The 27,630-nt window shown below is 33.7% G+C and overlaps 3 protein-coding genes across 6 annotated transcripts; 2 read left to right on the top strand and 1 right to left on the bottom strand.

Moving 5' to 3' along the window:
* Nucleotides 1-614: 614 nt before the first annotated feature.
* LOC123901484 (probable LRR receptor-like serine/threonine-protein kinase At3g47570) lies at nucleotides 615-11,428 on the bottom strand. 4 transcript variants are annotated; one of them, XM_045951644.1, is made up of 9 exons: nucleotides 11,211-11,428; nucleotides 10,963-11,006; nucleotides 10,786-10,876; nucleotides 10,552-10,630; nucleotides 6,600-6,746; nucleotides 4,381-4,752; nucleotides 3,683-3,901; nucleotides 1,552-3,570; nucleotides 615-1,388 (listed from the first exon to the last, which is right to left on the bottom strand). In XM_045951644.1, the coding sequence occupies exons 4-9, from the start codon at nucleotides 10,616-10,618 to the stop codon at nucleotides 1,051-1,053; spliced, it is 3,162 nt and encodes a 1,053-aa protein (XP_045807600.1). In that variant the 5' UTR covers nucleotides 10,619-10,630; nucleotides 10,786-10,876; nucleotides 10,963-11,006; nucleotides 11,211-11,428; the 3' UTR covers nucleotides 615-1,050. The 4 variants fall into 4 exon arrangements, with proteins under 4 accessions (XP_045807600.1, XP_045807597.1, XP_045807598.1 ...); XM_045951641.1 differs by lacking the exons at nucleotides 10,786-10,876; nucleotides 10,963-11,006; nucleotides 11,211-11,428 and having other exon boundaries at nucleotides 6,600-9,712; nucleotides 10,552-10,607; XM_045951642.1 differs by lacking the exons at nucleotides 10,552-10,630; nucleotides 10,786-10,876; nucleotides 10,963-11,006; nucleotides 11,211-11,428 and adding an exon at nucleotides 6,963-10,526.
* Nucleotides 11,429-20,721: 9,293 nt separating this feature from the next.
* On the top strand, nucleotides 20,722-22,709 carry LOC123901487 (F-box/kelch-repeat protein At3g06240-like). Its single transcript, XM_045951647.1, has one exon. The coding sequence runs from the start codon at nucleotides 20,857-20,859 to the stop codon at nucleotides 22,177-22,179; it is 1,323 nt and encodes a 440-aa protein (XP_045807603.1). The 5' UTR covers nucleotides 20,722-20,856; the 3' UTR covers nucleotides 22,180-22,709.
* Nucleotides 22,710-25,196: 2,487 nt separating this feature from the next.
* On the top strand, nucleotides 25,197-27,626 carry LOC123901480. Its single transcript, XM_045951638.1, has 3 exons — nucleotides 25,197-25,955; nucleotides 26,033-26,968; nucleotides 27,588-27,626. Exons 1-3 carry the CDS (start codon nucleotides 25,197-25,199, stop codon nucleotides 27,624-27,626), a joined length of 1,734 nt encoding a protein of 577 aa, XP_045807594.1.
* The last annotated feature ends 4 nt before the right edge of the window (nucleotides 27,627-27,630 follow it).

Raw genomic sequence — 27,630 nt, 5'->3', positions numbered from 1 at the left:
TTTTCCATGGTTTTGTTTGTAGAAGATGAACACATGTCCGGAAGAAAAATCTTGTGGGACCCACCCTATAAGACATCTTCCATTATGTATACTCACAAAACAAATTTGGAAGATGGCTTTGTGTAAAATATCTTATCAGTCAGTCATTCATTCATGATTATTTCTACTGTGGTATATTGTTTAGAACAGTGGAGGCTGAACAATTTATAAGTGAGAGGACCCCATAAACTAATATTTTAAGGTTTTGGATTAAAGTGTGGTGTCTAACTCACTTGTAGAGTTGTTTTTGAGTCTAATATGGATGATTCTCTGACTGCCCCTCTCGTGATACCCAACAATCTCAATGTGATGGAATTTGAATTAGTAATCCTCTATTTTGTTACTCTATGTGGTCCACAAATATAAGAGAGAGTTGAGTTATGAAAAGTTTGATGTATTTGTTCAAAAATTGGATCATTAAAAACATTGATATATTTGTACATAAATTTTAGTTCAATCGAAAAGAATGCTGAATTTGTTAGATTAGATGTTATAACCATACTTCAAGCCTCAAGTCCTCTAATTTATGTGTGTGATGAATTTCCAATAGCTATTGTCATTTGTTCTATTTACAATTTTTTTTATATATTTTGTTCCAATTTAGATGAAATACATAAAGTTTTATTGAACATACTTTCTCATATACCTTTGAGCATACATGATATTGCAAGAAAATTTATTTTAGACCATTGAGTATTCAGTTCAGTTAAGATTCTGAACCTAGAGAGAGTAGCATCAATTCCATAAATTTTTCATTCTAAATTCTAATTATCTTAATTGATTTTTACACAAGATGATGCTTAAATAGATAAGCTAATACAACAGATTCAGAGTTAAAATCTGTGTCTGTTTAGTGTTTACAACTAATCCTGTAACCACTTAATACCACATCAGCATATGCAAACTAACTAGCCATGTCACCATTGACTTAGTGACCAAGCATTGACCAAGTAGAATAAGGATGATATAATTCACTATATATGTAATTTGATTTCTTGATTTCCTTTTTCATTATATGAATAAGGTCTTGATCCTGATCAATGATGCAGTTACATGTGTCATACTAACTCGTGCCTCAGGTAAATCTTCGCAACATTTCAATGCCAAAGCCAAAATAGACGATAAATGAACTAAAATATCTTCAATTTGTTTTCCATGTTGTGAGACTAAATTGCAATCCACAACTTCCATTATTGAATTATCCATTGATTCACTAATCCAAATTTTCAAGGTTAATTCTTCTGAAAACATTTCATTTGTTGGCTTCTTTCCTGTGAACATTTCCATTAGCATTATTCCATAGCTATACACATCTCCCTTAACAGAAACAACTCCTTTAGATCCATACTCTGCATGTCAACATTAATCACTAGTTACAATAGTTTAAGCTCATAATTAATAATTAAATATATATATATATATATATATATATATATATATATATCTAGCATTATAGGCACTTTCTCAAGTGAGTTAAACTAACTAATCTCAGATTGATAGAAAAGAAACTACCTGGTGCAACATAGCCAATAGTAGCTAAAGTTTGAGTATGAAGTTTAGAATGTTCATCATCCAAGAGCTTGGAAATTCCGAAATCACCGACATGTGCAACCATATTTTCATCTAGTAACACATTACTAGGCTTCAAATCACAATGAACCACTGGTATTGATGAACCATGATGAAGATACTCCAATGCAGATGCCACATCTATCATTATATTCAACCTTTGCAAGAAACCTAAACAATGGTTATTTGAGTATAACCATTTTTCCAAGCTTCCATTTGACATAAACTCCATCACCAAAGACTTGAAATTAACATTTGAACAACTAGTAATAATCTCAACAAGATTTCGATGTCGAAGATTACGCATAGCATTGCATTCTGCATCAAAGCTTTTTGATGTTGCTTCCAATTTCAAATCAAGTACTTTAATTGCTACCATCTTTCCACTAGAAAGCATTCCTTGATACACAGATCCAAAGCCACCTCTTCCAAGTAAATTACTCTCATTGAATCCATTAGTTGCTTGCACAAGTTCATAATAGGAAAGTCTTCTTAATTGCCCTAAATTAGTTGATAAATCCTTTTCAAGTGGTTTTTCAACTTTTTTCCTTTTATGCATTTGAAGTATTATCCATGCAATAGCCAAAATTCCCAACACAACAATTATAGATGATATGCAAATGATTAATATCATCTTTGTCTTTGATTTTTTCCTAATTTGTTTATCACATGGAGGTACTTCAGTGGCGTTGCCAGGAACCTGGACTAGGTAAGGACTACCACAAAGTGCTTCATTATGCATGAAAGATTGAGATGTGAATTTTTTGAAAGGTCCTCCATTAGGAATTTCTCCTTGCAATCTATTGTATGAAAGATTAATGTATTTAAGATAAGAAAGTGACTCTAAAGATTTTGGAATCACACCTGTTATAAGATTTTGAGACAAGTCCAAGAAACTCAAACCTACCATTTCACCAAGTGATTTTGGAATAGGCCCTTTGATTTTGTTATATGCTAAGGACAAAGTTTCTAAAGTTGTCAAGAAACTTATGGTTGAAGGAATGTTGCTTGAAATTTGATTTCTTGACAAATCTAATGATACAAGAGCTCTCAAATTCTTAATATCAGATGGAAGATTTCCAATTATAGCATTGGAGGATAAGTTTACCTCTAAAACATCTTTGAGAGTCCAAAATGAGGAAGGTATTGTAGAGGTTAACCTATTGGATCCTAAGTCAAACTTTCTAAGAGAAGTCAAATTTCCCAAACATGTTGGTAACACTCCAAAAAGCTTATTGTTTGTTAAATTCAACTCACTCAAACTCCTAATTTCACAAAGCTCATGAACTATAGATCCTTGGAGTCCATTGTAGCTAAGATCCAAAGATTGAAGTTTATGTAACCCTTTAATTGTACTTGGGATTGATCCGTGTAAGTCATTTCTACTCAGAGATAAGCGAATCAGGTTGCTCATGTTTCCGATTTCTAGTGGAATATTTCCATTAATTCCACAAGAAATTGCCTCAAAATGTTCTAATGATAAGTTTCCAATGGACTTAGGAAGTTTTGATTGTAAACTTATCATAGATACTTCAAGACGTTTCAAATTTCTGCAACTTGTTAGTGAAGTTAAGAAGTTGAATTCAAGAGAATCATCTATTGTCAAATTATTGCCACCTATGATGAGTGATTCAAGGACTCTTAAATTTCCAAATGAGTTTGGTATATTTCCACTAAATTCATTCAAACTCAAGTCAATTATGACAAGTTTTGAAGCATTGGATATACTATTTGGAATTTTTCCAACAAGTTTGTTTCCATATATGTGTATTTGTTGTAGGTTAGGAAGGCCAAATCCCATGTTTGATGGAAGCATGCCTGAGAAAGAATTTTGTTCAAGATGCAAATATTCTAATGTTGAAATGTTGAACACTTGTGAAGGAATAGTTCCACTCAAGCTATTATTTCCCATTTGTAAAAGATGAAGTTGATTGAGATTTCCAATCTCCATTGGTATTGAACCTAAAGTCACATATATATCAAGGAGAAAAAACAAATAAACAAAACCACATGTATAATCTCCATTGAAAATTAATTTGAAGTATAAAACGACGATAGAAAATTGAGGGTATACCTGAAAAAAAGTTATTCTGTAAAGTTAATATTTGCAATAATGTGCAATTGCCAATTGATCGTGGAATGGCTCCTTCAAAATGATTACCGATTATGGTAAATATTTCAAGTTGAAGAAGTTGATTACACATCTCATGTGGAAGTGTTCCATTTAAATTGTTTTCCTCAAGGTCGATCTCTATTAAAGAAGAGATGTTGAAGAGCGAGAGTGGAATTTCACCTGTATGTAACATACAAAAATAAACTACAATGTCTAAAGAATACTCCCATCTATTGAAATTGTAAATAACAACATTAACCACGCAAAAAGTTCAAAAAGAAGCCGACGTGGCATCAGCGTTGACTTGGTCAAAATTGACCTTTTGCAAAAAGAGATAAACATAGGGGGCTAAAATTGCAAATTTATGAAACTTAGAGGTCAAAAGTACAATTTAGCTTAAAACTAACACAACTTCTATAAATAAACTTATTACTGCAACAGCTTGTTTTAATACCCGTAATTTTTTTTATAGAAATTCTTATAGTAAGAGACAGATGAAATATTTTCTATGTTAACAAGTGACGTAGAGACTTACATTTAATTGACAAATGTTTTTAAAAAAGAACTTATAATCATTTATAGATGTGGTAACATTTTATAATTAGTAAAAGGTAAGTGACTTTAAAGAAATAAACAATTTGTCGGCAAAAGTATCTTACCCTCCAAGTTGATGCTTCTAAGATACAAATATTGAAGCTTGGTCAAGTTTCCAATGTCAGCTGGCATATGTCCTTTGTCAAAATTATTGAAGGATAGCTCCAAATCTTCTAACTCTTTGCAAAAACGCCAAATATTTGGCATCTTACCAGAAAAATCATTAGCATAAAGATATAGTAATCTAAGGTTTGGAAGTCCTTCACAAACATTTGATGGAAGAATGCCACTGAGTTTGTTTAAACCAAGTGCCAATTTTTGCAATGATGAGTTGTTCAACATTAATATTGTTGATGATATGTTGCCAAAGAGAATATTATTTTCAAGGTTCAATATTCTCAGTTGTGTAAGATCACCAATTCCTTTTGGAATTTCTCCTATAGTTCAATAAAGATGATTCGTATATTAGTTAGCATTTAGATCATAAAAAAGATCAATAAGAAAACAATAGAATTAGGAGTTCAAATTTGATGATGTGACATTGCTAATTTGGATTGGAAACTCCTTTACAAATTTTTTTGGAGATATTCTTTTGCCGCCCTACATACTTTAAGTAGCAGACGTTATAAAAATGAGATATTTTAGAAAAATGTCGTCTACTACTTAAGTAGCAGACGTTATAAAAAACAAATTTGATAGTGTTTTTGGGATATCCACTACCTAAGTAGCGAACGAGCGTATTTTGGTAAATTCGTAGAGGCGCGAAAAATGAAGTAGAATGGCAAAAGAAAATCTCTTTTTTTTGTTCTTCCAATTTTATTTATTAAGTGTAAACTTATTCTTTTGAAAATCGTTTATAGTCTAAAAAATAAGCAATGTCAAACCATCAAGTGTAAACATATTTCATATGAACATGACATGTCATATGAAAATAAGCCTCAAATTAGATTGTAGGGAGAAAAAATCCTAAAACTTATAAAATAGGTGGACAAAAATCTCATTCAAATTTAATGATACGTATCTTTTAAGGATGTGTCTCCAAAGTCATGTCGGTATATAGGGTAAGTTTCTCCCAAACAAGTTTGTTGTGACCTGGATTTGATGCAGTCACTTTATCGATGTAGTCGTGCAGTCGTTCTATTTATAGTTGTCTGATCAAGATCAGACGGTCATGATTTAAAAACGTATTTATTGATTACATTTGTTTAAACCGTCTGATCGTAATCGAACGACTATAAAACGACTGCATTAAAAAATCAATTGCACCTAATCCATTTTCGTTTGTTCTAAGTAAGTGACATATTGATGCTTGGACTTTTTGCCATAACCTTTTTGGGATCCTAATTGTCTCATGCCTTTAGTGTTGTGGCAAGTGTGAGTGAGTTAAGTCTCACATTGCTTAGAACAGTGGAGGTTGAACAGTTTGTAAGTAAGAGGACCCATAAACCTAACACCTTAAGGTTTTGGGTTAAAGTGTGGTGTCCACCTCACTTGTAGACTTGTTCTTGAGCCCAATGTGGATGATCTCCTTGGCTGCCCTCTCGTTGTTGACCCAACAGTGGTATCAGAGCCGGTGGTTCGACGAAGGGTTTGAACGGCTCCTTGTATCGAAAGTCTTCCTGACAACAGTGGTCAGGCGGCGTGTCCCGTTGAGCTACCACAACGGCAGTGCAAGTGTAGTGTAGCTGAAGAAGCTTCCGCTCGAGGGGAAGCATGAATTGTTGTAGGACTCACACTTGAGGGGGAGATTGTTGTGGCAAGTGTGAGTGAGTTAAGTCTCACATTGCTTAGAACAGTGGAGGCTGAACAGTTTGTAAGTGAGAGGACCCATAAATCTAACACCTTAAGGTTTTGGATTAAAGTGTGGTGTCCAACTCACTTGTGAAGTTGTTCTTAGGCCCAATGTGGATGATCTTCCTGGCTGCCCCCTCGTTGTTGACCCAACATTTAGTTCTGTACTAATCTCAGCTTTTGAATGTCACATTTTTTTCTCTCTTTTGGACTCTTTTTTTATTAATTTTCTTTTACGTGAATATCAACCGTTAGATTAAAACTAAAGAGATAACATGAGATAAAAAAGTATGAGGGGATCCAATTTCTGTACTAATCTCAGCTTTTGAATGTCACAAGTTATAGTTTACACTTTTGTCAAAAAAAAAAAAAGTTATAGTTTACACATTGCATAATGCAGTTGTACAAAGTATCTACACAAAACTTAAACTAACAAGTAAAGTTAATTAAACTCAATCACATATTATGATACAGTGGAGTGAGTATATCATACCTGATAAGGAATTATTTGATAAATAAATTTCTTCAAGTGAAGACATGTTGGAAATTGTTGATGGTATGATTCCAGACAACAGCTTAATGTTACTGATATGCAACATCCTCAACCGATGAAGTTGACCGATAACATGTGGAATTGTTCCTTTGATGAGATTTGAGTTCAAATTTAGATACTCTAACATTGACAAATTGGATATAGATTGAGGAATAAATCCAACAATATTATTATAACCAAGATTCAAATATTGAAGTTTTGATAAGTCCCCTATCCTTAAAGGGATTTCTCCAACAAAATCATTGTAACTCAAATCCAACCATTTCAATCTATGCAATTGAAGTAACTCATGTGGTAACTCACCATGGAAACTATTGCCTTGTAGATCAAGAAAAACAAGAAAAGAGAGATTTCCTAGTTGAGGAGAAATGGTACCTTCAAGGCCCATGTTACTAAGATTCAATGCATTTACTCTTCCATGATGTTCATCACAAGTAACACCAACCCAATTGCATGATGAAGAGAAAGAAGAAGAATTAGTGGAAATTGACCAATTACTAAGTATATGATAAGGGTCTAATGTTATAGAGGATTTGAATTCAATAAGTGAAAATTCATCAGTGGTGATGTTTTTAGTACTTTTAGCTAAGCATGTGAAGAAGTAATAATAGAGTAAGACAGAGAGAATACAGAGCAAATTAGAATCACTATAGTATAGTTTGGCCATTGAAAATGTGATATATGACCAAGTCTAAGCAACAATGAGGATATATATAATAATAATATATACAGGGCTGACGTTTTTTTAAACTATAAGCTTGTTTTTACCATGAAATTAATAAGTCTTACTTATTAAATTAAGGATGATGCTAACTAGTGCCCGAACACTAGTTAAGATACTAAAACAAGTTACTTTTATATTAAAAATAGTGTTCTTTATATTTTTAAAAGGTCAATTACATAAATTTCAAGATTATTTTAAGGGTATTGGTTAGTATTTTCGTTAAATTAAGTAAGATGTGATGAAATATATTGATTCCATGGTAAAAGACAAATTTATGTTTGGTGTAAAAGTTGTTTTCTTGTTAATCTTTCGGTAATGCAGACTTCAGTCGCGAGGTAAGTAAAATTTAACCAATAATTATTTTTATTAGAAATCGTATTTCAATTCTCCCAACTAATTTATCCAAAGAAGAGTTTATTAACCACTATATCTTAACGTAAAACTTATATTTACTTATGCACATATTGGACAAAGACTTTATTAAATTAGTGAAAAGAATTTAAAATTTTAACCCTTTTCAAAATAATTTTAGATTTTATTTACCGTACAACCGAATTTTAAATTACCAGACCTAGAAATAAAAAGGTTAATACAAAAAAACAATAGCAGTCTTATTTGACTATATTTGAAATTAGTCCATACAAAAATATTCACATATTTTTTGTCCTTTTTTCTATCATTCTCTCATGTGAGTTGTAGCCTTGTAGTATAGGAGAAAATGCATTCACAATTTCACATGCTAAGAGAGGACAAATCAACTTTACGAAAAAGAGGGGAGCCACTAATTCAAGTCCAAGTCAATTACCTAACAAGAAGACTCAAATTTGGATTTTGAAAGCTTTTGCATTCACATTTTGGTGATGACATTATTATTATTATTCCTTAATAGTATTTTTTTGCTATAATTTGAGCTCTTGTTTGACACCATTAATGTACTTTATTCTTACTTGTGTTCAACTTATATGATTTCTTGCGCCATTCTTATTCCATAAAACACATCTTTATTTTCTTCTCTTACACACTATTGAGTCATTATAAGAGTAATCTCTTTCACACTATTAATTATCATTTCTGGTAACTAGAGTGAATTTCACGTTCTAAAATGGTTGTATATATAATGAGCTCATTACCAAACTATATGATGTATAACAATCAATAAATAATAATTAGAGGCTCATATTTGTTTGGCATGATTTATCAATAATTTGGCAATTAATTCCTACTATATAGAACAAAATTAGCAATGACTTTATTCCGAAAAGAAATTAGGTTTTTTAATGACTAACTAACAGCATTGTGTGAAGTCCCACACGTTTTCCAGCTCGTGTGTTTTGGGCACTATATGTTGAATTGATACACATTTTTAGATTATTTTAGTAAAAATCAACTGTTAAATATGTTTTTGTACTTCTACTAGTTTTTTTACCCGTGCTGTCGCACGGTTCACTAATCATACTTGTTTTTTCATTTATATTAACTAAATAAATAAATTAATATAAATTATATAAATTATTAACATTTGCAAGACTTATGTAGTATAAAACAAAACCGGAGCTTTAGGAAAATGCAAAATGATGTGGGGGGATTAAATTTCATGTAAACGAACTCAAACTGCCTTTCTAGATATAAGCTAACAAATTATCGGTTTTCACTAAGTCTTTGAATTCATTTAGCTTTCTTTAGATGTCTTTAGACATGTTTCATGACACCATAGCAACCCATATCTTGTCATGTTATATCAAATCTTTAAAAAAACTGTTGTGAGATTAATATAGCCTTAACTTAAGCTCTATCCAAACTCTTGATTATGCTTTTAAAATCTGAGCAACTAATATATGAAAAGTAAAAGAGCAAATTACCAAAAAAGTTCTTGTTAGTCATGCTACCATAGTTTTGAGTTTTTCCTTGCCACAAACTAAGCAGCAACATAGCATAAGACTTGGGAATAATATCATATGCAAAGCCTTATAAATGGCAAGGCACAAGTCTATCAAATATAAAGCATTATAAACCAATAATCTTTACTCTGCATAAATAATCAAACAGAGATATTAACTGGTGTAGGCTCTAGCAAAAGGTGTTTTCTAGATTCATGTTATCTTCATCCACTAAAATTCAGGTTGTTAGCAAAGCTAATTAGAGAATATAAAATGGGAGATTAAAATCATGCTTTCTAGATTTATGTCATATCCATCCACTATAATCTAGAAATGACCTTTACCTTATGTTTCCACTCTCAAATGACAGATCTAAAACCGAAAATCAAAATTGTACCATGCCATATATCTTCCCAAATATTTGAAACCAACTTATAAAATTGTACTTTGCCCTGAAAAAATCAAATTGTAGAAGAGCAATGAACATATTTAGTGGGTTCATTGATGTGTCTGGGAGAATGGACATCTAATAAGGATAGTTCTCATTATATGTCTAGTAAAGTTTTAGAGACCATTAAAACAATGACTAAGCAAAATTTAACTCATCAAAGCTTGATTAATTAGAAAACAAAACAAAGATTATGTCATTAAGTGTAATATTATACTATTTTCAGGGCCTTATTAACACTTATGACTCCAAGTAACTTTCTTATTATTTCTAAATAAATGAAGGGCCTCATTTACACTTATGTCTCCAAGTCACTTCAACCATTCACTTGACTTGCAAAATAATGAATACTTGCTTCAAATATGTATCCTTGTGAAACAGATTGTGAATATCTATTCAAGACAAAGAAAAGAATCAACACAATAAAACTACTTGTACACCCTCTAAAAGAACAACAACAAAGGATCCTAGTATGTTTAATTTCATGATAAACTATATCATAATTGATTTTGACTCCAGTATTTGATTTCTTTCGTGTCATAATTGATTTCACTCACAATTTCAATTTGATGAAAATTATTCAAACATAAATCACTTTTAACTTCAGTTCAAAACTCGGTTATAATCATATAATAATTTCATAAAATCAACAAAATTAATCATAGAAATAATAAAACCATATATTCCTAAGATATAGAGAAAGTAGAAGATGCAGGAAAAAATGAACACAGCGCAAATAAATAAGTATTACTAAAGTATTGAGAAGTTCACAAAAGCAATTAATCTCATGTTTCTTAAACATTCAATCATGTGTCACCTAAAATTACATATGCTTTATGTTACCTGAAACAACCTTTGTGAAATGCTTGATGACCAAAATTCCTGAAGCTACAATTTTTCTTCTTTCCATTACTTTTAGCTCCTGCATATTTCAAGCACCAAGTGAGAAATGAATTGATGCAAAAAAATAAAATAAATACGATTTTAAAAAGCACGTTTCCTGTACAATACAAAACTATATAGTTACTGAAACACAAAAAGCAACGAAATAAAACAAAATGACCAAAAGTTTGAGACCTTTATGAATTCTAAGAACTTTCTATCCTTAAAGGGATCATATTCCTTGAAACACAGCGGAACCAATCTGTCATCTAGTTGAAATAAAACCCTGTAATTGAAATGAAAATGAGATAGGGTTCAAATAATCTCTTAAGTTGGAAGCATAAATTGAACAAACAATGAAAGAATACTCACCATTGAACATTCCTTTATGAAAATAACTGCATATCAACATCAATCTGCCAAAGAAAATGCAGAACTCATTAAACAGAACAAAAATTAATGATAAAAACAAATATTTGTATTTACACGGTGAAACCCAAAGCCAAGAAAAACCATAATCAAAACTCAAAATTCAAAAATGAAAAATGAAAATGAAATTAACGATGAAAGTTAATCTGTAACATAACAAAGTGAAAACAAAGAGAGAAACAAATTGTTACCTGGTCGGAGATGAAACAGAGAAACAGAAGAGGAAGAAAAGAATGTTGAATGAAGGTGAAAGAAGAGGGAGAGAGAGATTATGCGTGCAAATAGAGAGATTTTGAAGGGAATTTGAAATTTGAATTTGAAACCTAGATTAGGAATTGGAGAGTGCAGCAGTGAAAGGGATACCATGTTTGTTACCAATTGAAGAAAACCCCTCACATGCTGTGAAAACGACATACTTGAATCAGTTTGTTGCTTATAAGCAAATTTGTGTTGTTTGTCCTCAGTTTGGGCTTTTTTCTTATTTTTCGGATTGGGCCTTGTCATTTGCAACCCATCACAACTGATTCATTACAACACTTGTCTCTCATTGGTCAATTTCAAAATGTTTGCTTCTCATTGATTGAATTCAAATTGTGGCTAAATGAGGTTAAGTTTTTGGAATTTTATGAAAGCTTAATTCCTATGTGTCATGCCTTAGAGATTGACACTTGGAGTTTTTTCCTATAACTTGGTTCTCAATTGTGTAGTTTTAAGATTTCAAAAAACAAATTGATCCCTATATGTAATTCGCTCTCAATTAGGTCTCTTAACTCTTTCTTTTTTTGACAAAAGGTCTTTTTTTTTTTTGTTGTCAAGTAGCCTAGTAGCTAGAAATTTCATCTTTTAAAGGTGAATAAATACAGTATCCGGTGTTCGAACCCCGACTCCTGCATATAAAATGTTGATGTCCCTACCAACTGAGCTAAGCTCACGAGGACTTGACAAAAGGTCTCTAACTCTTTTAATATCTCACATTAGTCCTCGTCTCTAGAAATGTTTCTCAATTTAGTTCCTCCGTAAATATTTGTTTTGTTTACTGTCAAATAAATCTTTGTCTTCATCCACTTAGAATCAAAATAGTTCCTGACGATTTCAACATACCACCAAATTAATTCATAACTTTTTCAATTTTTATCAAATATTCATTGTTTTAAACGGACAAATAACACTTAAATTAAACGAATTTAACGTTGTTAGAAAACCAATATCAACCTAGAGACCATATCAAAAAATATTTGACTGAGACGCAGACTAATTTGAGATATCGAAAAATTCAAAAAAATATGCATTAGCTTGGCAGCTTCTTATTACCCGCGTAGAGTCCCATGCCGTTAGCGCCTTTTTAGGACTTGTTAGTCCCAAACAATGCTTCACGAGAAAACCCCCACTTCATTCTTCTCAAATTCAATCCTCTTTCACACTTATCAACCAACGTAACCATATTTCAGTTAGATTTACATCCCAAACAAGGCTTCACGAGAAACCCTCACTTCATTCTTCTCAATTCCATTCTCAGATTCAATCCTCTTTCATAGTGTAATTCTTGGTAACCTATTTTTTCTTCATCTTGTTCCTCTTTTAATTTCAATTTTGATCATAATAATGCTTGCATTACTTGATTATTTTTCTGTACCTTGTTTTAATTTCATGCATTTTGTGGATTTTTAATTTTTAATGTATGTGAGGTTTGGGTTTATGGTTTGTTTAATTGTTGCTAGATAAATCGCTTAATCACCTTGTTTAATTCAATCCTCTTCATATTCTAATTCTTGGTAACCTCTTTTTTCTTCATCTTGTTCCTCTTTTAGTTTTCAATTTTGATCATGATGCTTGCATTACTTGATTATTTTTCTGTACCTTGGTTTAATTTCATGCATTCTGTGGGTTTTAAATTTTAATGTATGTGAGGTTGGGCTTATGGTTTATTTACTTATTGCTAGATAAATCGTTTAATCACCTTATGTCACATTTCAAATTATTTTGGTTCCATTTTGGAGGAGGAAATATTGATTTGATTCTAGATCTGTAGAATGGATTTTGACATGTTTAGTTGTTCTTGAGTTGAATTGGAGTCAATTTGATTTTGTTTTGGAATTTTTTATGAACAGGTGAAAATGGCCAAAATGTTGAATGTGGTGGTGTGGTGGTGTTATGTTTGTGTGTGTGGACGCTATTGTTTTGTTTGGTTTCTTGTGTACCAAATGAAGGGTTGCGTAGGATTGGTTTGGAAAAGGTCAAATTGGGACCCAAAAACTTGTTGGAGTTAAAGGGTGGTGATTCTGGTGAATCCTCATGTTCTTCCGTTTTGGAGTCTCATCTCAAAGACATCCTTGGAGGAAATGGGGAAACCGATGTTATTGCATTGAAGAATTACTTAGATAAGTTGGATACTCAGTATTATGGTGAAACTGAGATTGGTACTCCTCCTCATAAGTTTACTGTAATTTCTTACACTGGTAGCTCTAATACTTGGGTTCCATCAGTTAAATGTTATTTCACGGTGAGTTTTTCTTTTTTTAATCCATATGATGAATATGTATCTGGTTTTATGTATTTATATTCTAATTTTTGCTATGTTGGTTGTGTTTTCTGCATGTTGGTGCAGATTGGATTCTACTTGCATGCCAAGTACAGGTCAAGCCAATCAAGTACTACAAGCCCAATGGTATGTCTTCTTCTTATTGTCTTTTGAGGATCTGCCTTTGTTTGTTTCATTACATGCATCTATTATTCTATATTATATGAAGGGTCTGAAGTTTGAGACTTATTTTGCCTTGCTTTCACCCTATAGAACTACTACATAGTATAACAGAATTTAAAAAGCCATTGTGAATACCAATAATTTTGTTTCTGACATTTTGTAATTTGGTTTAGTATAACATAATTAGTGATTTAAGAAATCATATTTGTTTATTTCATTGTTTCTTGTTAGAAGTGGTTTTTTTTAACACCAGAGTTTGTCTTGTTATTTAGGGACTCCTGCTGCAATTCAGTATGGTACTGGATCAATTTCTGGTTTCTTTAGCTATGATAATATGAAAGTTGGTGATATAGTCGTGAAGGACCAGGTAATGTTGTTTTTCATTCCATATTTGGTTTCTTTTACACAGATAATATTTTGATCAATCAATTGATATGAGAATTGGTTTTATTCCTTTCAGGAATTTATCGAAGAAGCTAGTGAACCTGGATCTACATTTGTGTTGGCTAAATTTGATGGTTTACTAGGACTTGGATTTCATGAGATATCAGTTGGAAATTCTGTCTCAATATTTAAGCATACATTTATCATTTTGTTAATTATTTTTTTTATCTCCCATGTCATTAGGACATATTTTCCTACCACAGGTACAAGATGGTCGAACAAGGTCTTGTTAAGGATCCTGTATTTTCCTTTTGGCTCAATCGTAATCCGAAAGCGGAGGAAGGAGGTGAGCTTGATTTGAGTGGTGTCGATCCTGCTCACTTCAAGGGCGAACATACTTATGTACCGGTGAAAAGAAAAGGATATTGGCAGGTTGGGCAGTCTGTCAACATGTTTGTTGATTATGCTATGCTTATAATGCATTTTTTTAAAATATACTTGTTTTTACTAAGTGCATTTGTATTATCTGGACAGTTTGCAATGGGAGATGTACTTATTGATGGAAATCCCACCGGTAAATACTTGAATGTTTCTTCTATTACATGACATTGACAGCACTTTGCTAGATACTCCATGGTTTTTTATTCATTGGTACTGACTTTCATAATATTGTCATCCAGAATATTGTGCTAATGATTGTTCAGCAGTTGCGGATTCAGGGACATCTTCGTTGGCAGGTCCAACGGTATGAACAAATGCTTGTAGATGTAGGATGCTCTACAATTTTATTTCTGACTAGAGTTTCATGATCTGCAAAGAGTGCTTTTGTCGTAGAACTTTTGACTAGCTTATTTCTATGATCTAATATGTGGTTTTGCTCGTGTAGACTGTTGTTACTATGATAAATCAGGAAATTGGAGCATCTGGAGTTTACAGTAAAGAATGCAGAACTGTGGTTGGTCAATATGGACAAACAATTTTACAATTGCTCTTGGCTGAAGTAAGTCATTTATTCTTGTCATATAGACTGGTTGGTTATATTTTTGACCATGGTGATGAGTGTTGAGTGTTTGTTCATTATTCAGAATGAATTTTCTTATGGTTTTCACTTGGTGCTTGCAGGCACAGCCAATGAAAATCTGCCCCCAAATTGGATTGTGCACATTTGTTGGGACTCATGGTGTTAGGTAAGCCACAAATATTTCGTTGTTAGCTTAAAGACCTTACTATATATAGTGCTATTGAACACCGACATAGAACACTATATACGACACTAACACGTAGACATCACTAATAATTTGAAATAATATAGGTGGTTGAATATAACCCACATGGTGTGGTGTCGAACCCCGGACATGCATTTAGTTTGAAGTGTTATTGCTACATAGATACTGTGATTGCTATTTTATTGAAATATGTTGGAACAATGTTCACATTGGTGTGTGAATTGAAAATAAAATTTGAGTCCCACTTTGGGTACTAGAGCATACTAGTTGTTGTAGCATACTAGTGTGTAACTGAAAAATAAATGGGTAATAAAGTCCACCTTAGTGAGGTTTAACACACTTTATTATTCATTATTTAAGGCTATAATGGTGCTTAAAACTCTAACCGAAAAAAAGAAATAAGATGACCGCAGCCTTAGTTGGAAACAACACGGCAAGTCTCTCTGTTGCTTTGCCACTCTAAGTACCACCACTATTTTAGCACCACTAGCTTGGCAATTTTTTCAATAGAAAGGAGACATGGGTTGTTGTTGTTGGAATCAACCCTTAGATATTCTTCAGTTGACTAACCGTGAGAATAATGATCTTAAGCTTTAAACTTTTGATTCTCACATACAAGGTAATGCTGAATTAAAAAAATGAACCTGCAAGCAAGGTCAGATAAACAAGGTTGCAGCAGCAGCCGAATAGATTTCTTTTGTTGTTATAATCACCCCTTACATTCTTCAATTTGGTTAACACCGAGGATGACGAACTCAAACTTCTCATAATTATAAGGTAATGATAATATATCATCCAACTTTCTTTTAAGTTTCGGAGCAATTCTATGGAACTATCTGTGTTTAAGTTTCTTTGTGGTGGATTCTTTTTAAGGTTTTTCTCTGTAAATTAAAGTATCTTATTATATTTTATTTAAGGATTTTAGTTAGAAAGCCAATGAGATACCGTTCAGTTAATTCCACCGACGGATATGTCCATAGAATTGTGCTTGCTGTATATTGCCATTTGATTTGGTCAATGGAAGTGTTGGTTCATCCCTTAATATAATAGTGTTTCGTTTCTACTGCTATGCTATAGCAGATAGCATCTAACCTTTACTTTTGTTTTATAATTGATGGTTAAACTCTTTTTATATGAAAGTTGCAAGTAAATGGGTTTGGTTATAAAGATAAATCTTATTTGGTTTAAAGGTGATAAAAGTATCACTAGTTCCTTCAAATAAAGAATGGTCATAGTACCATATTCCCTTTGATTTAAGAATGGTCTGAGTCACCATATGAGAATGGTATTGTAGTACTATTTATTGATTGATATTGTAGTATCAATACGGGTGGTATCGTAGTACCATTGATTCCTAGATTGATATCGTAGTATCAATTCGAGTGGTGTTGTAGCACCATTCATGAAGGTGTAATTCTTGACCGATTTCTACAGTGCAGTAGCTAATCGGTATACAGTTGTAACTGGACTGTTTTATCCTGGGGACTTCGTGGTTGATAGTCTGCTTGCACAATTTTGGGCAGTGCCGCGAAACGTCTTAAAGAAAGCGTACTGATCCGCGACTCAACCCAGTAATATCTTCGGTGGCTGAAAATCTTTTTTAACCAATTTTAACTCCGGTAACAACAAAATATATCAAATTTTCCTTTAGTATGGGTATCGAGAGTGTGGTGCAACCAACTAATAGAGTATCATCCGGCGGCCGTCAAGATGCTACCTGTTCTGTATGTGGGATGGCTGTTGTTTGGATGCAGAACCAGCTGAAGCAGAATCAAACAGAAGAGCGGATAATAAACTACGCTGAATCGGTAATTTAGTTTTAATTTTGCTATTTGAGTTATCAAATCCTGCTTCCCCTCTTAACAATAGCTTCATGAATATGTTGCAGTTTTGTGATAAAATGCCTAACCCATTGGGACAAGCATCTGTTGATTGTGACAAGCTTTCTTCCATGCCTAAAGTTTCCTACACCATTGGTGGCAAACAATTTGACCTTACCCCTAAAGAGGTATAATTTCAAATCTTATTTGCTTTTGCAGGGGCTGACCTGATCACTTATTGCGTGTTTTAATTTTATGATGAATTTGCATTGGATTTGTTGCTTTGTGAATTGAGTTAATATTTTATGCATGCTTCATGAATTGAGTTAATGTTTTATGCATGCAATGGTTGCTTTGTGAATTGAGTTAATTATAAACTAATATCGTTAAAATTTGTCAGATTTCGGTAGCACCAGCACCAGCACCATATCATCATTTAACACGGACCGACCAATGGCCATCTGCAGCATGCTTGATTGGACATCAACCGTGCAAATATCCCATCCCACCTTATTTTACTTTGCATGGTATATGGCCTTCAAACAAGGCATCATGTGGTGCACACCTCCATTGTTTAATCCTAATGAGGTATATTTCAATATTATATTATATTCTTTTTAATTGATACTATCATTATCAAAAGAAAAAAAATTCTAATTGTTTTTTCTTCAGATTAGTAGCTTGGTTTCTACACTTTCCATTGCATGGCCAAGTTTGTTTGTTCACAATGAAAAGATGTGGTCACATCAGTGGAATAAGCATGGATCGTGTTCTGCTTTCAAGGAATATGATTATTTTAAATTAGGAATTGACATTTGGGAGGAGTATAACCTTACATATATATTGGAGAAGAATGGGATTACACCAGGGCGTTCTTACAAAATGAAAGAAATCAGAGATGCCATAGCATTCAGCGAGATAGGTTTTCAACCATCTCTTATTTGTGTTGGAAATCTTTTGGTAGAAATAAAATTGTGTTTGGACCCTCTAGCACAGTCTTATATGGCTTGTCCTTATCTATTTGGTAGTTGTAAAGGACAAGGAAAAATATCTTTTAGGGCCTAGTAGAATATGAACTCTCTATACATACATTATAACATTTAGAAGAGAGATTGTATGAATGATTATGATTTGTTCACAATACATCACAAACTTTCTTGTGCAATACTTTCCTTTTTGATAAAATTCATGTGCACTATTAGTAAAAAAAACAACAATCATATGCACTATTTTAGAGTGGTCATCACAAAATTCCAAATATGATTATTTGGAGCATATTGGTCAAGGAAATAAAAAGAGATAACTTTTTTATTTAGAAAATGATGTAATTAATTCACATGGTTTCTAAACTGTTTGACGATTTTTAATTGAATCACTAACCTATAAAATTTTGCAATTGGGTCGCTAAACTATAGCAAGGTAATTGCAACTTTTTTCAATTAACTCCTTTTAAACTATCGTTCAGTTAATACTTAGTCAACAATGGAGTAATGGGTTTTGGAGGTAGGCCTTAGAACACAAATATGGGATGAATAAAGGTGAGATTGGTGATGGAGGGAGAAAGGTTTTAGAGTGGTGGAAAGATATTCTTGGTACTAAAAATAGGTCTTTCATTGGTTTTGGATCATAATAGATTGGTTTGGAATAAAGTTGTAGCGTTAAAAGTATATGTGTTTGATTACCATTTCTTGGCTTCGATTAGAGATAATCTCTTTAAAAGGGGTGGGTATTTTGAAATTTGATGCCCAAAATTTCATCCTTGGCTGCAGATTTAATGAATCTTTATCACACATTATTTTCTTTGTTTGTGGTCTTTCTCGTAACGTGTGGTGTGGCATATTGAGTTTGGTTAGATTTACAAAGTGCTCTCCATAATAATGCGCTCTCATATGTTCATCAACTTAGTAGATTACAAGTTATTTTGTTGAAGAATAAATATAACTTTCAAGTTATTTGGTTGAAAACAATATAGATGCGATCGAAAGCTCAAAATGATTGTTTATTCAATAATGAAGAGTTTGAAGCTGATTTACCATTTGTCTTCTCTAGATCATCTCTGTATCTAGCTTTGGGCGATCTTGTTTTCCTTTAGCAGTTTGGAGTCCTGACACGCATCGAAATCTGATATATTGACTATGGTTGCCTCCGTCGGCCTAATTTTATCTTCCTTCTGTTGATAGTCTTGGAGCGATGCCAAAAAGCAAGAACAAAATTTTTTTAAGACAGCATTCATTGTGGCTAACTATCAGCCAGCTATGTGGTATTTCATCTTGAGATGTACATTGGAGGTGACGGCTCCTAGCTCTGTTATAGTGGGTCTGTTGATGATTTAGTTGTATGTAGGCTAATTTGCAGTCTACAACAAGGAGTTGTGAGTGGACAATATTTCATTACTTTCCTGCCCCTGGTAACTGGGAGCTTTATGGACCCTATGGCTTGGTTATCGCATTGTTAAAGCCATGGAGATCACAACCACCGTACGGGAGGAGGTTCTGTCTTTGTAACTGCAATTCGTAGAAAAGTCCCGTGAACATTATGTTGCAAGAGCTGTCATGGTCCACCAGCACTCTGTGAACGTCGTGGTTGGCAATGAAGTCCCTTATCAGGAGCGAGATCTTGCTGTTAGGCGCTCCGTTGACAAGGTTGTTGTCTCCAAATGATAAGGTTGGCAAGCATGTGACTGTGGAGGTGTTCCCTTCTCTTTTATTGGGTTTTATGACCGCAACAACTTCTACATATTTCTTCTAATTGTCACTAGGTACAGTTGCAGGCGGAAGCTCATTCGTTGTGCTCAAGGCAGAGGGAATTTCCCAACAGAGAGGGCAATAACATAAAAAAAAAAATCCGAGTTAAAAAAATCTACTATATGTTAAAGGAGTAATATGTGAGACCTTAATCCTAATCCGCCCACGATTGTAAAAGAAGTTCTGTTTCCCTTGTTTTCACTACCACATTCTTACCTTATGTTATGCTTTGGTCCAGTCAAGTTTTACTTATGAGATGGGGTTTCGGCTCCCCCCTTCAAATGTTGAGTCTTTTTAGCGTAATATATAGCTTCATTTGACAGGGTTCTCTAGCGGAACACAATAGTGAACATTAAGGGTGTGTTTGGTAGGAAAAAAAAAGAGAAGAGAGAAATAAAAATACGAAAATTGATGCATGTACTTGGACTAACATTAGTTCGGTTTTCGTGTTTTTATTTCTCTCTTCTCTTTTTCTCTCCTACCAAACGGAGCATAAGCCTTTCCTTTGCGCATTAAGATCACCTGATTGTGGTTAGACAGAAAAGACAACTTTCTTAAATTTTTTTGGTTGATTAAAAAAACAGTATTTTTAAATTTATGAATTTTTGTTTTGACAAACAATATTTGTTTGAAAGAAATTAATGAATTTTTTTAAAAAAATTCAATTAATAAATAAATAAAAATATGGTTGAATTATATTTTAGTAAAAATTATGTTTTAATTTTAAACAAAATTCTTTTTTTGGATTTTTCAAACCATGCGTTTAGAGCACCGACTCATATTAAAAATTCAATTAATAAAATTCTTTTTAAAAATTATGCGTTTAGTAAAAATAACTAACCTATCCGATCCGATTCATATTAAAAAAAGCTGGTAAAGCCGAATCATAAGAATTTTGTTTTCTCTCGATCGATCGAGTTCGCTGTCGCCGCTGGTTGCAACCGAACCAGAACCAAAGTGTAATGGCGCTCCTTTGTCGATCTCCTTCTCTTCTCTTTCCCGATGGTTGCAATTGCAAGACAGGCGCGTCGTCCGGTATAGAGAAATCTGCTACTCCGACGACCGGAAAGGTTAGCAAACACATACCTGTTGATATTGCATTCTCCATTCTATCTAAACTCCCTCCAAAATCTTTGAGGCGTTTTGAATGCGTATCTAAATCATGGTCAATGTTATTTCAAAACCCTTATTTCACGAGACTCTACCGTAATCATATCATACACGGAAACCATCCCGATTATGATGATGCATCTATCATCTTTCGGCGTACTATAATGGTTGATCATCCCGAACATGTAGCCAGATTTGAACCCTTGGGCAGGGCCACTTTGTATTTCATTTCTGGGGAGAGATTCGAGAACAGGGTAGAATTAAATTGGTCACTTCCCTTGGAAGTCCTTGGCTCAGATATGAAACTAATTGGGTCTACTAGTATCAATGACATTCTTTGTCTCACCAATATATGGGATGCTGAGAGTAAACTTGTATTGTGGAATCCAATCACCGACGAATTAAATGTCATTCCTCCTAGCCCTGTTGAGTCCGTACCTTGTACGAAGGTTATACCTTTTATTCATGGAATTGGTTATGATCGTCTTAGGGATGACTATAAGGTGATTCGCCATGTAGAATTTGATGGCCGATCTTTTGATTTCTTGTTCGATCGTGTATTGTCTATGGAAGAGGATTTGGCAATATCCAAGGAACCCTTATGGGAGATATATAGTCTAAGAAGTAATTCTTGGAAGAAATTTGATGTTGACATGTCTATGGTGATGTCCCAAAATGAGGCAGAGCACATTGCCCGATTCTACATGGATGGAATGTGTCATTGGTGGGATAATGTTGAAAAAGATAGTAGTGATGAAACATATTTTGTTTCATTTGACATGAGCAATGAGGTGTTTTTTACAACACCCATGCCCTCACATGTTGATGATACTTTTGATCTTAGATTGGTGAAGAGGCAGTTGGTGATGTTAAATGGATCCATTGCTTTGATCTCATATAGTGGGGAGACCACTATTCTTCACATATCAATTTTAGGTGAAATCGGTGTCAAAGAATCCTGGACCAAACTCTTCATTGTTGGACCATTGCCTCATGTTCACTTTCCCATCGGAGCAGGGAAGAATGGTGACATATTCTTCGAAAACAATGATGGACAACTAGCCTGTTTTAATTTGGATACCCATATGATTAAGGAGTTTGGTGTTGACACAGACGAGTGTCAGATAGTAATTTATAAGAAAAGCCTTCTTTCTATTAGAGGAATAAATAATTAATTTTGTTTGGTTTGTTTTAACCCAAGAGGTCTATTACTGAGATTCTTAGGATTTTGCCTTGTATACGAAGTGGCTTGTCAGTTGCGCATATCCTATTTGTCATCTAGTACATGACAAATTAAGAAACCATTTGATAATCTGAAGTTTGCTTCATTAATTTTATCTTGAAGATTTACTCTCTTTCTATTTGCATAATTATGTGGTTTGCATTTACATTGTAACTTGTAAGAATGATCTTTTGCCTTTATTAAATTACCTTCAATTGTAACTTGGGAATTTTGACACTCCGATGATGAGAATATATCTCTGTTTGAACTTCTTCTTTAGTCACCCTGAGTTTGTTGGGGAATGATAGGGTATAGCAGACATTAATGCTTGTGCTTGTAATGCTTGTAATGATAGGGTATAGCATACATTGATACTCAAATGAGAATCATATTTTTGCTTATGCCACTATGTTTAATTTTGTGCTTGTAAACTGGTCTTAGGTGTTAGTGCCTTAGTGGACATATACAAAACATTCCTTAGCAGTCCAAGAATAAGTGTTTTCTCAAAACATTGATACCAAATCTATTACATGTGTGTGTGTGTGTGTGTGTGTGTGTGTGTGTGATTAAATTGTATACAAAACCTGTGTAATTGTGGATATACAAAAATAACTTTATGCAGTCCAGTGAATATGCATGGCATACAAGATTTATACTGCAGCATCAAATTGTCCATGGCACAATGCCACAACCCAGTCCAATAAATCCCACTTTGTTTATTTATTGGTAGCTTAGCTTTCAGGGTGAGCTATAAATTATATGGCCACTGTGTTGTGTGTGGGAGAAAAAGGATATGTAGTACTAGTCAGGCAATTTGGGTGGTCTGATGATAATAAGAAAGTATTGTAGGTTTGAGATGCCTTTCCCACTCCATTCATTTATTCTTTCTGATAATAAAAGCGTTGTTGCCTTGCTTTGAGTCACAATCTAGTTCTGCTATACCAGAGCTGAGCATATGTAGTAAGATAGGTTTTTTGCTGAGAAAAAGTTTTGGATCACTCACTCCATTGATTATGCACCCTTAGAGACAAATTGACGGTGCATATAAACTGGATTTTAGTCCAAATTCATTCATCAGTTTCCGTATTTTCCTTCCTTCCCACTTTCTATCCTTCCAACCAGACGGACCATTAGTCACCTTGAGTTTGTCGGGAAATGATAGAAAATCTTTGGTCACCTTGAGTTTGTCGGGAAATGATAGAATATACTAGAGTAAGTGAACAGTCTACAATGAAAGTGAACAGTCTGTCTAACATGATTGCTATTGGCATAAATAGTAAGTGAACGGTCTACAATGAAATGACAGAAATTCAGTTCATTTAGTGATGTAGTATTTATGTGTCCTTCAAATATCAAACTCTTCCATTTACTAATTAGGGATGAGATTTTCTTAGCCGATTGTAGCCAAATTGGTTTATTTGGGTTTGACTATTGGTTCAATACTAAATTAAACCAGTACAATAAGATTACTGTTATGTTATCCGGCTGTAAATGGAGGGAGGTGTAATGAGAAATTGTCCCCTAAAGTATATGACCCTTGAAGGTTTTTAGTAAAAAGGAGAACTTGTATACATTCTGCAGTGCAGAGTATCAATAGCTGACCTGGTCATCTCTTAGGATGCTCCATAATTTGAAGGTTGTAGGTAGAAGATCTGATTCCTTATCGATTCCATTACTTTCTGTGAAATATTGCTCATGTCATGGTCTAATCTATTGAAGTTGTATTTGGGTTTCAAGTTGTAAGGTTCCTGAATCGTACAATATATATTTGCTCTTGTCATGCTACAAGTACAAGAATTGAATCCAGGCCAACACTGCAACTGAAGGTAGATATTAAAGTTTCCTACAAGGTATATTTGTTGGGACATCTTCATCCTTTGAGCTAACTTTCAAGAGTGAAACGCAAGCACATTGAACACTGTCATGTGTGGCAAAAAAAAAAAATATATTGCTTTAGAGAATCGAGATCTTGCACATGATAAAAAGCTTGTTGAGATCAGTATTCAGTTCTAAATGTCTGACTATCCTACAGCCATAAACTAGTTGAAATAGTGAAGGGGGCAATGACTTTTTTATAAAAAGAGACCGCACTTTGATTTGATCTCAAAGAAATAACATAAACTACAATGTTCTTTGTATAAAAGGATGGGGCAGGTCTGTACTCAAGCCAATGATTTTTTTTCTTTTTTCTCTTTTGCATAGTAAGTCAAGATAGTATATTTTTTAACTCAGGTGGTATTCTCAGGAGAAAAAACACACAAAGCTGGCATATGATGAAGGTAGGACAGACAACACATATCCAATATTCTAACAGTGGCACATCAGTTGTTGAATAGGAGGTTCTATTATATAAGATCATGGACGATTGAACCATATGTCCATATTGTTCGAGTTTGGAAAAAATTTCCTTCTACCCCTACATTTAATCCTTTACCCCTACACTTTTTAAAATATTCCCATTTTACCCTTTTTTTTACTATACTAATTTTTACATATTTTCAATTTTTCACTGTTTAAGATTTCCGGTAATCTTTGGAATCCGTGCCGCAGCAACAACTTAAGTTTTCCGGTAAGAATCTATCATTTCCGGTGTGTTATTTTCTGATAATATTTCGTCGATATTACCGGAACACTATACCAAAGTGTTCCGGTTTACATTGTGTTGAAATTCATGTTACCGGAAGTGTTTATATAGTGTTCCGGGGAGACTGTTATTCAGAAGTTGTTACCGGAATACTCTTTAAAACTGTTCCGGTATGCGTTTATGTGAAAGAAAAAAAATATTTGTTACCGGAATAGTTTTAATAGTATTCCGGTTTGATTACGTTTACGCAGTGTATACCGGAATGCTTTTAATAAGTGTTCCGGTTTGAGTCGAAACACAAACTGTACCGGATTAGTTTCGTAAAGTGTTCCGGTTTGTACTAACACAGTTTTTTTGTTTTCATTTTTTTTATAAAAAAAACAGACATGGCAAGTTCTCAAACGGGTCAAACTGGTCAAACTTCGGTAGATACCACAAATATTTTTACAACTGACAAAAAATTTGCTACACGGGATGATGTTGTCGAGTGGGCTCGAGAGGTTGGATTTGCCAACAAAGTTAGTATAATTATTTCTAGATCAGATAAAAAGACTGGAAAAAGAGGAAGAAGTGACAAGTTGATTCTGGGATGTGACAAAGGTGGAAAATATGACGTTGAAAGTTCGAAAGTAACTGCGACAAAAAAGTGTAGCTACCCATTTAAAATTAGAGCAACACCTTCTACAGATGGTTCAGGATGGAAAGTTCAAGTTAAATGTGGAGTTCACAATCACGGACTACCTGATCAATATGAAGGTCATCCTCGTGTGGGTCGTTTAACCGAAGATGAGAAGAAACATGTTGCCGATCTGACAAAGCTTCATGTAGCACCAAGGCACATACTGTTATCGTTGAAAGAAAAAAATTCAGATTGTGTTACTCATGTCACCCAGTTATATAAGCACAGAAGCATTCTACAAAAAGCAGAAAGAGGTCCAAGAACAGAGATGCAACAGTTGATGCAGATGTTAGATGAAGCAAAATATGTTAGCTGGAATAGAAGAAGAGATGATGGCTCTGATGTACTACGTGATGTATTTTGGGCACATCCAGATTCAATCAAGTTGTTGAACATGTTTCCAATTGTTTTGATTATGGATAGTACATACAAAACCAACAAATATAGACAGCCACTACTTGAAATTGTTGGTATCACGTCAACTGAGATGACATTTAATGTTGGATTTGCTTACATGGAATGTGAGCAGATGGATAATTATAGTTGGGCAGGGCCACTTTGTATTTCATTTCTGGGGAGAGATTCGAGAACAGGGTAGAATTAAATTGGTCACTTCCCTTGGAAGTCCTTGGCTCAGATATTTATATTGTGGGGTCTACTAGTATCAATGACATTCTTTGTCTCACCAATATATGGGATGCTGAGAGTAAACTTGTATTGTGGAATCCAATCACCGACGAATTAAATGTCATTCCTCCTAGCCTTGTTGAGTCTGTACCTTGTACGAAGGTTATACCTTTTATTCATGGAATTGGTTATGATCGTCTTAGGGATGACTATAAGGTGATTCGCCATGTAGAATTTGATGGCCGATCTTTTGATTTCTTGTTCGATCGTGTATTGTCTATGGAAGAGGATTTGGCAATATCCAAGGAACCCTTATGGGAGATATATAGTCTAAAAAGTAATTCTTGGAAGAAATTTGATGTTGACATGTCTATGTTGATGAACCCTAGCACGAAAGAAGACATTGCCCAATTCTACATGGATGGAATGTGTCATTGGTGGGATAATGTTGAAAAAGATAGTAGTGATGAAACATATTTTGTTTCATTTGACGTGAGCAATGAGGTGTTTTTTACAACACCCATGCCCTCACAAGTTGATGATACTTTTGATCTTCGATTGGTGAAGAGGCAGTTGGTGATATTAAATGGATCCATTGCTTTGATCTCGTATAGTGGGGAGACCACTTTTCTTCACATATCAATTTTAGGTGAAATTGGTGTCAAAGAATCTTGGACTAAACTCTTCATTGTTGGACCATTGCCTCATGTTGACTATCCCATCGGAGCAGGGAAGAATGGTGACATATTCTTCGTAAAAAAGGATGAAGAACTAGCTTGTTTTAATTTGGATACCCGGACGATTAAGGAGCTTGGTGTCAAGGGAGATATGAGTCAGATAGTAATTTATAAGGTAAGCCTTCTTTCTATCAGAGGAATAAATAATTAATTTCTTCTTTGTTTGTTTTCACCCAAGAGGTCTATTATTGAGATTCTTAGGATTTTACCTAGTATGCTAAGTGGCTTGTCAGTTTCGCATTTCCTATTTTGCTTTATCAATATTATTTTGAAGATTCACTCTCTTTCTATTTACATACTTATGTGGTTTGCACTTCCATTGTAACTTGTAAGAATGATCTTTTGACTTTACTGAATGACCTTCAATTGTAACTTGGGAATTTTGATACTCTGATGAGAGTATCTCTGTTTGAACTTCTTCTTTAGTCACCCTGAGTCTGTTGGGGAATGATAGGGTATAGCAGACATTAGTTAATTTAGCTTCTGTGCTAGCTTCCATTAATTACCGTCAGTTTTATCTTGTGCGGTAGCATGTGACGTATTTTTTGTGTTTGTAATGTATAATGGTCTACTCTAAAGTGGTTATAATCTTACATAGAAAAATTATCAGTTGTTATAGGCTTGTAGAAGGTTTAACAAGATTGAACTTGGTATAAATAAGAGAACTTTGCATTGAAATAACAGAAGTTCAGTTCAAGATTCACCATTTAATTATCTATTTCTGTTTCTCTCAGGATGATTGTTTTCTGGCTGTCAATGGAGGTCTAAGATAAGTTG

This window comes from Trifolium pratense, unplaced genomic scaffold (assembly GCF_020283565.1).
Source record: "Trifolium pratense cultivar HEN17-A07 unplaced genomic scaffold, ARS_RC_1.1 scaffold_66, whole genome shotgun sequence".
NCBI classification, from domain to species: Eukaryota; Viridiplantae; Streptophyta; class Magnoliopsida; order Fabales; family Fabaceae; genus Trifolium; species Trifolium pratense.
This window is presented reverse-complemented; position numbering and strand designations above follow the sequence as displayed.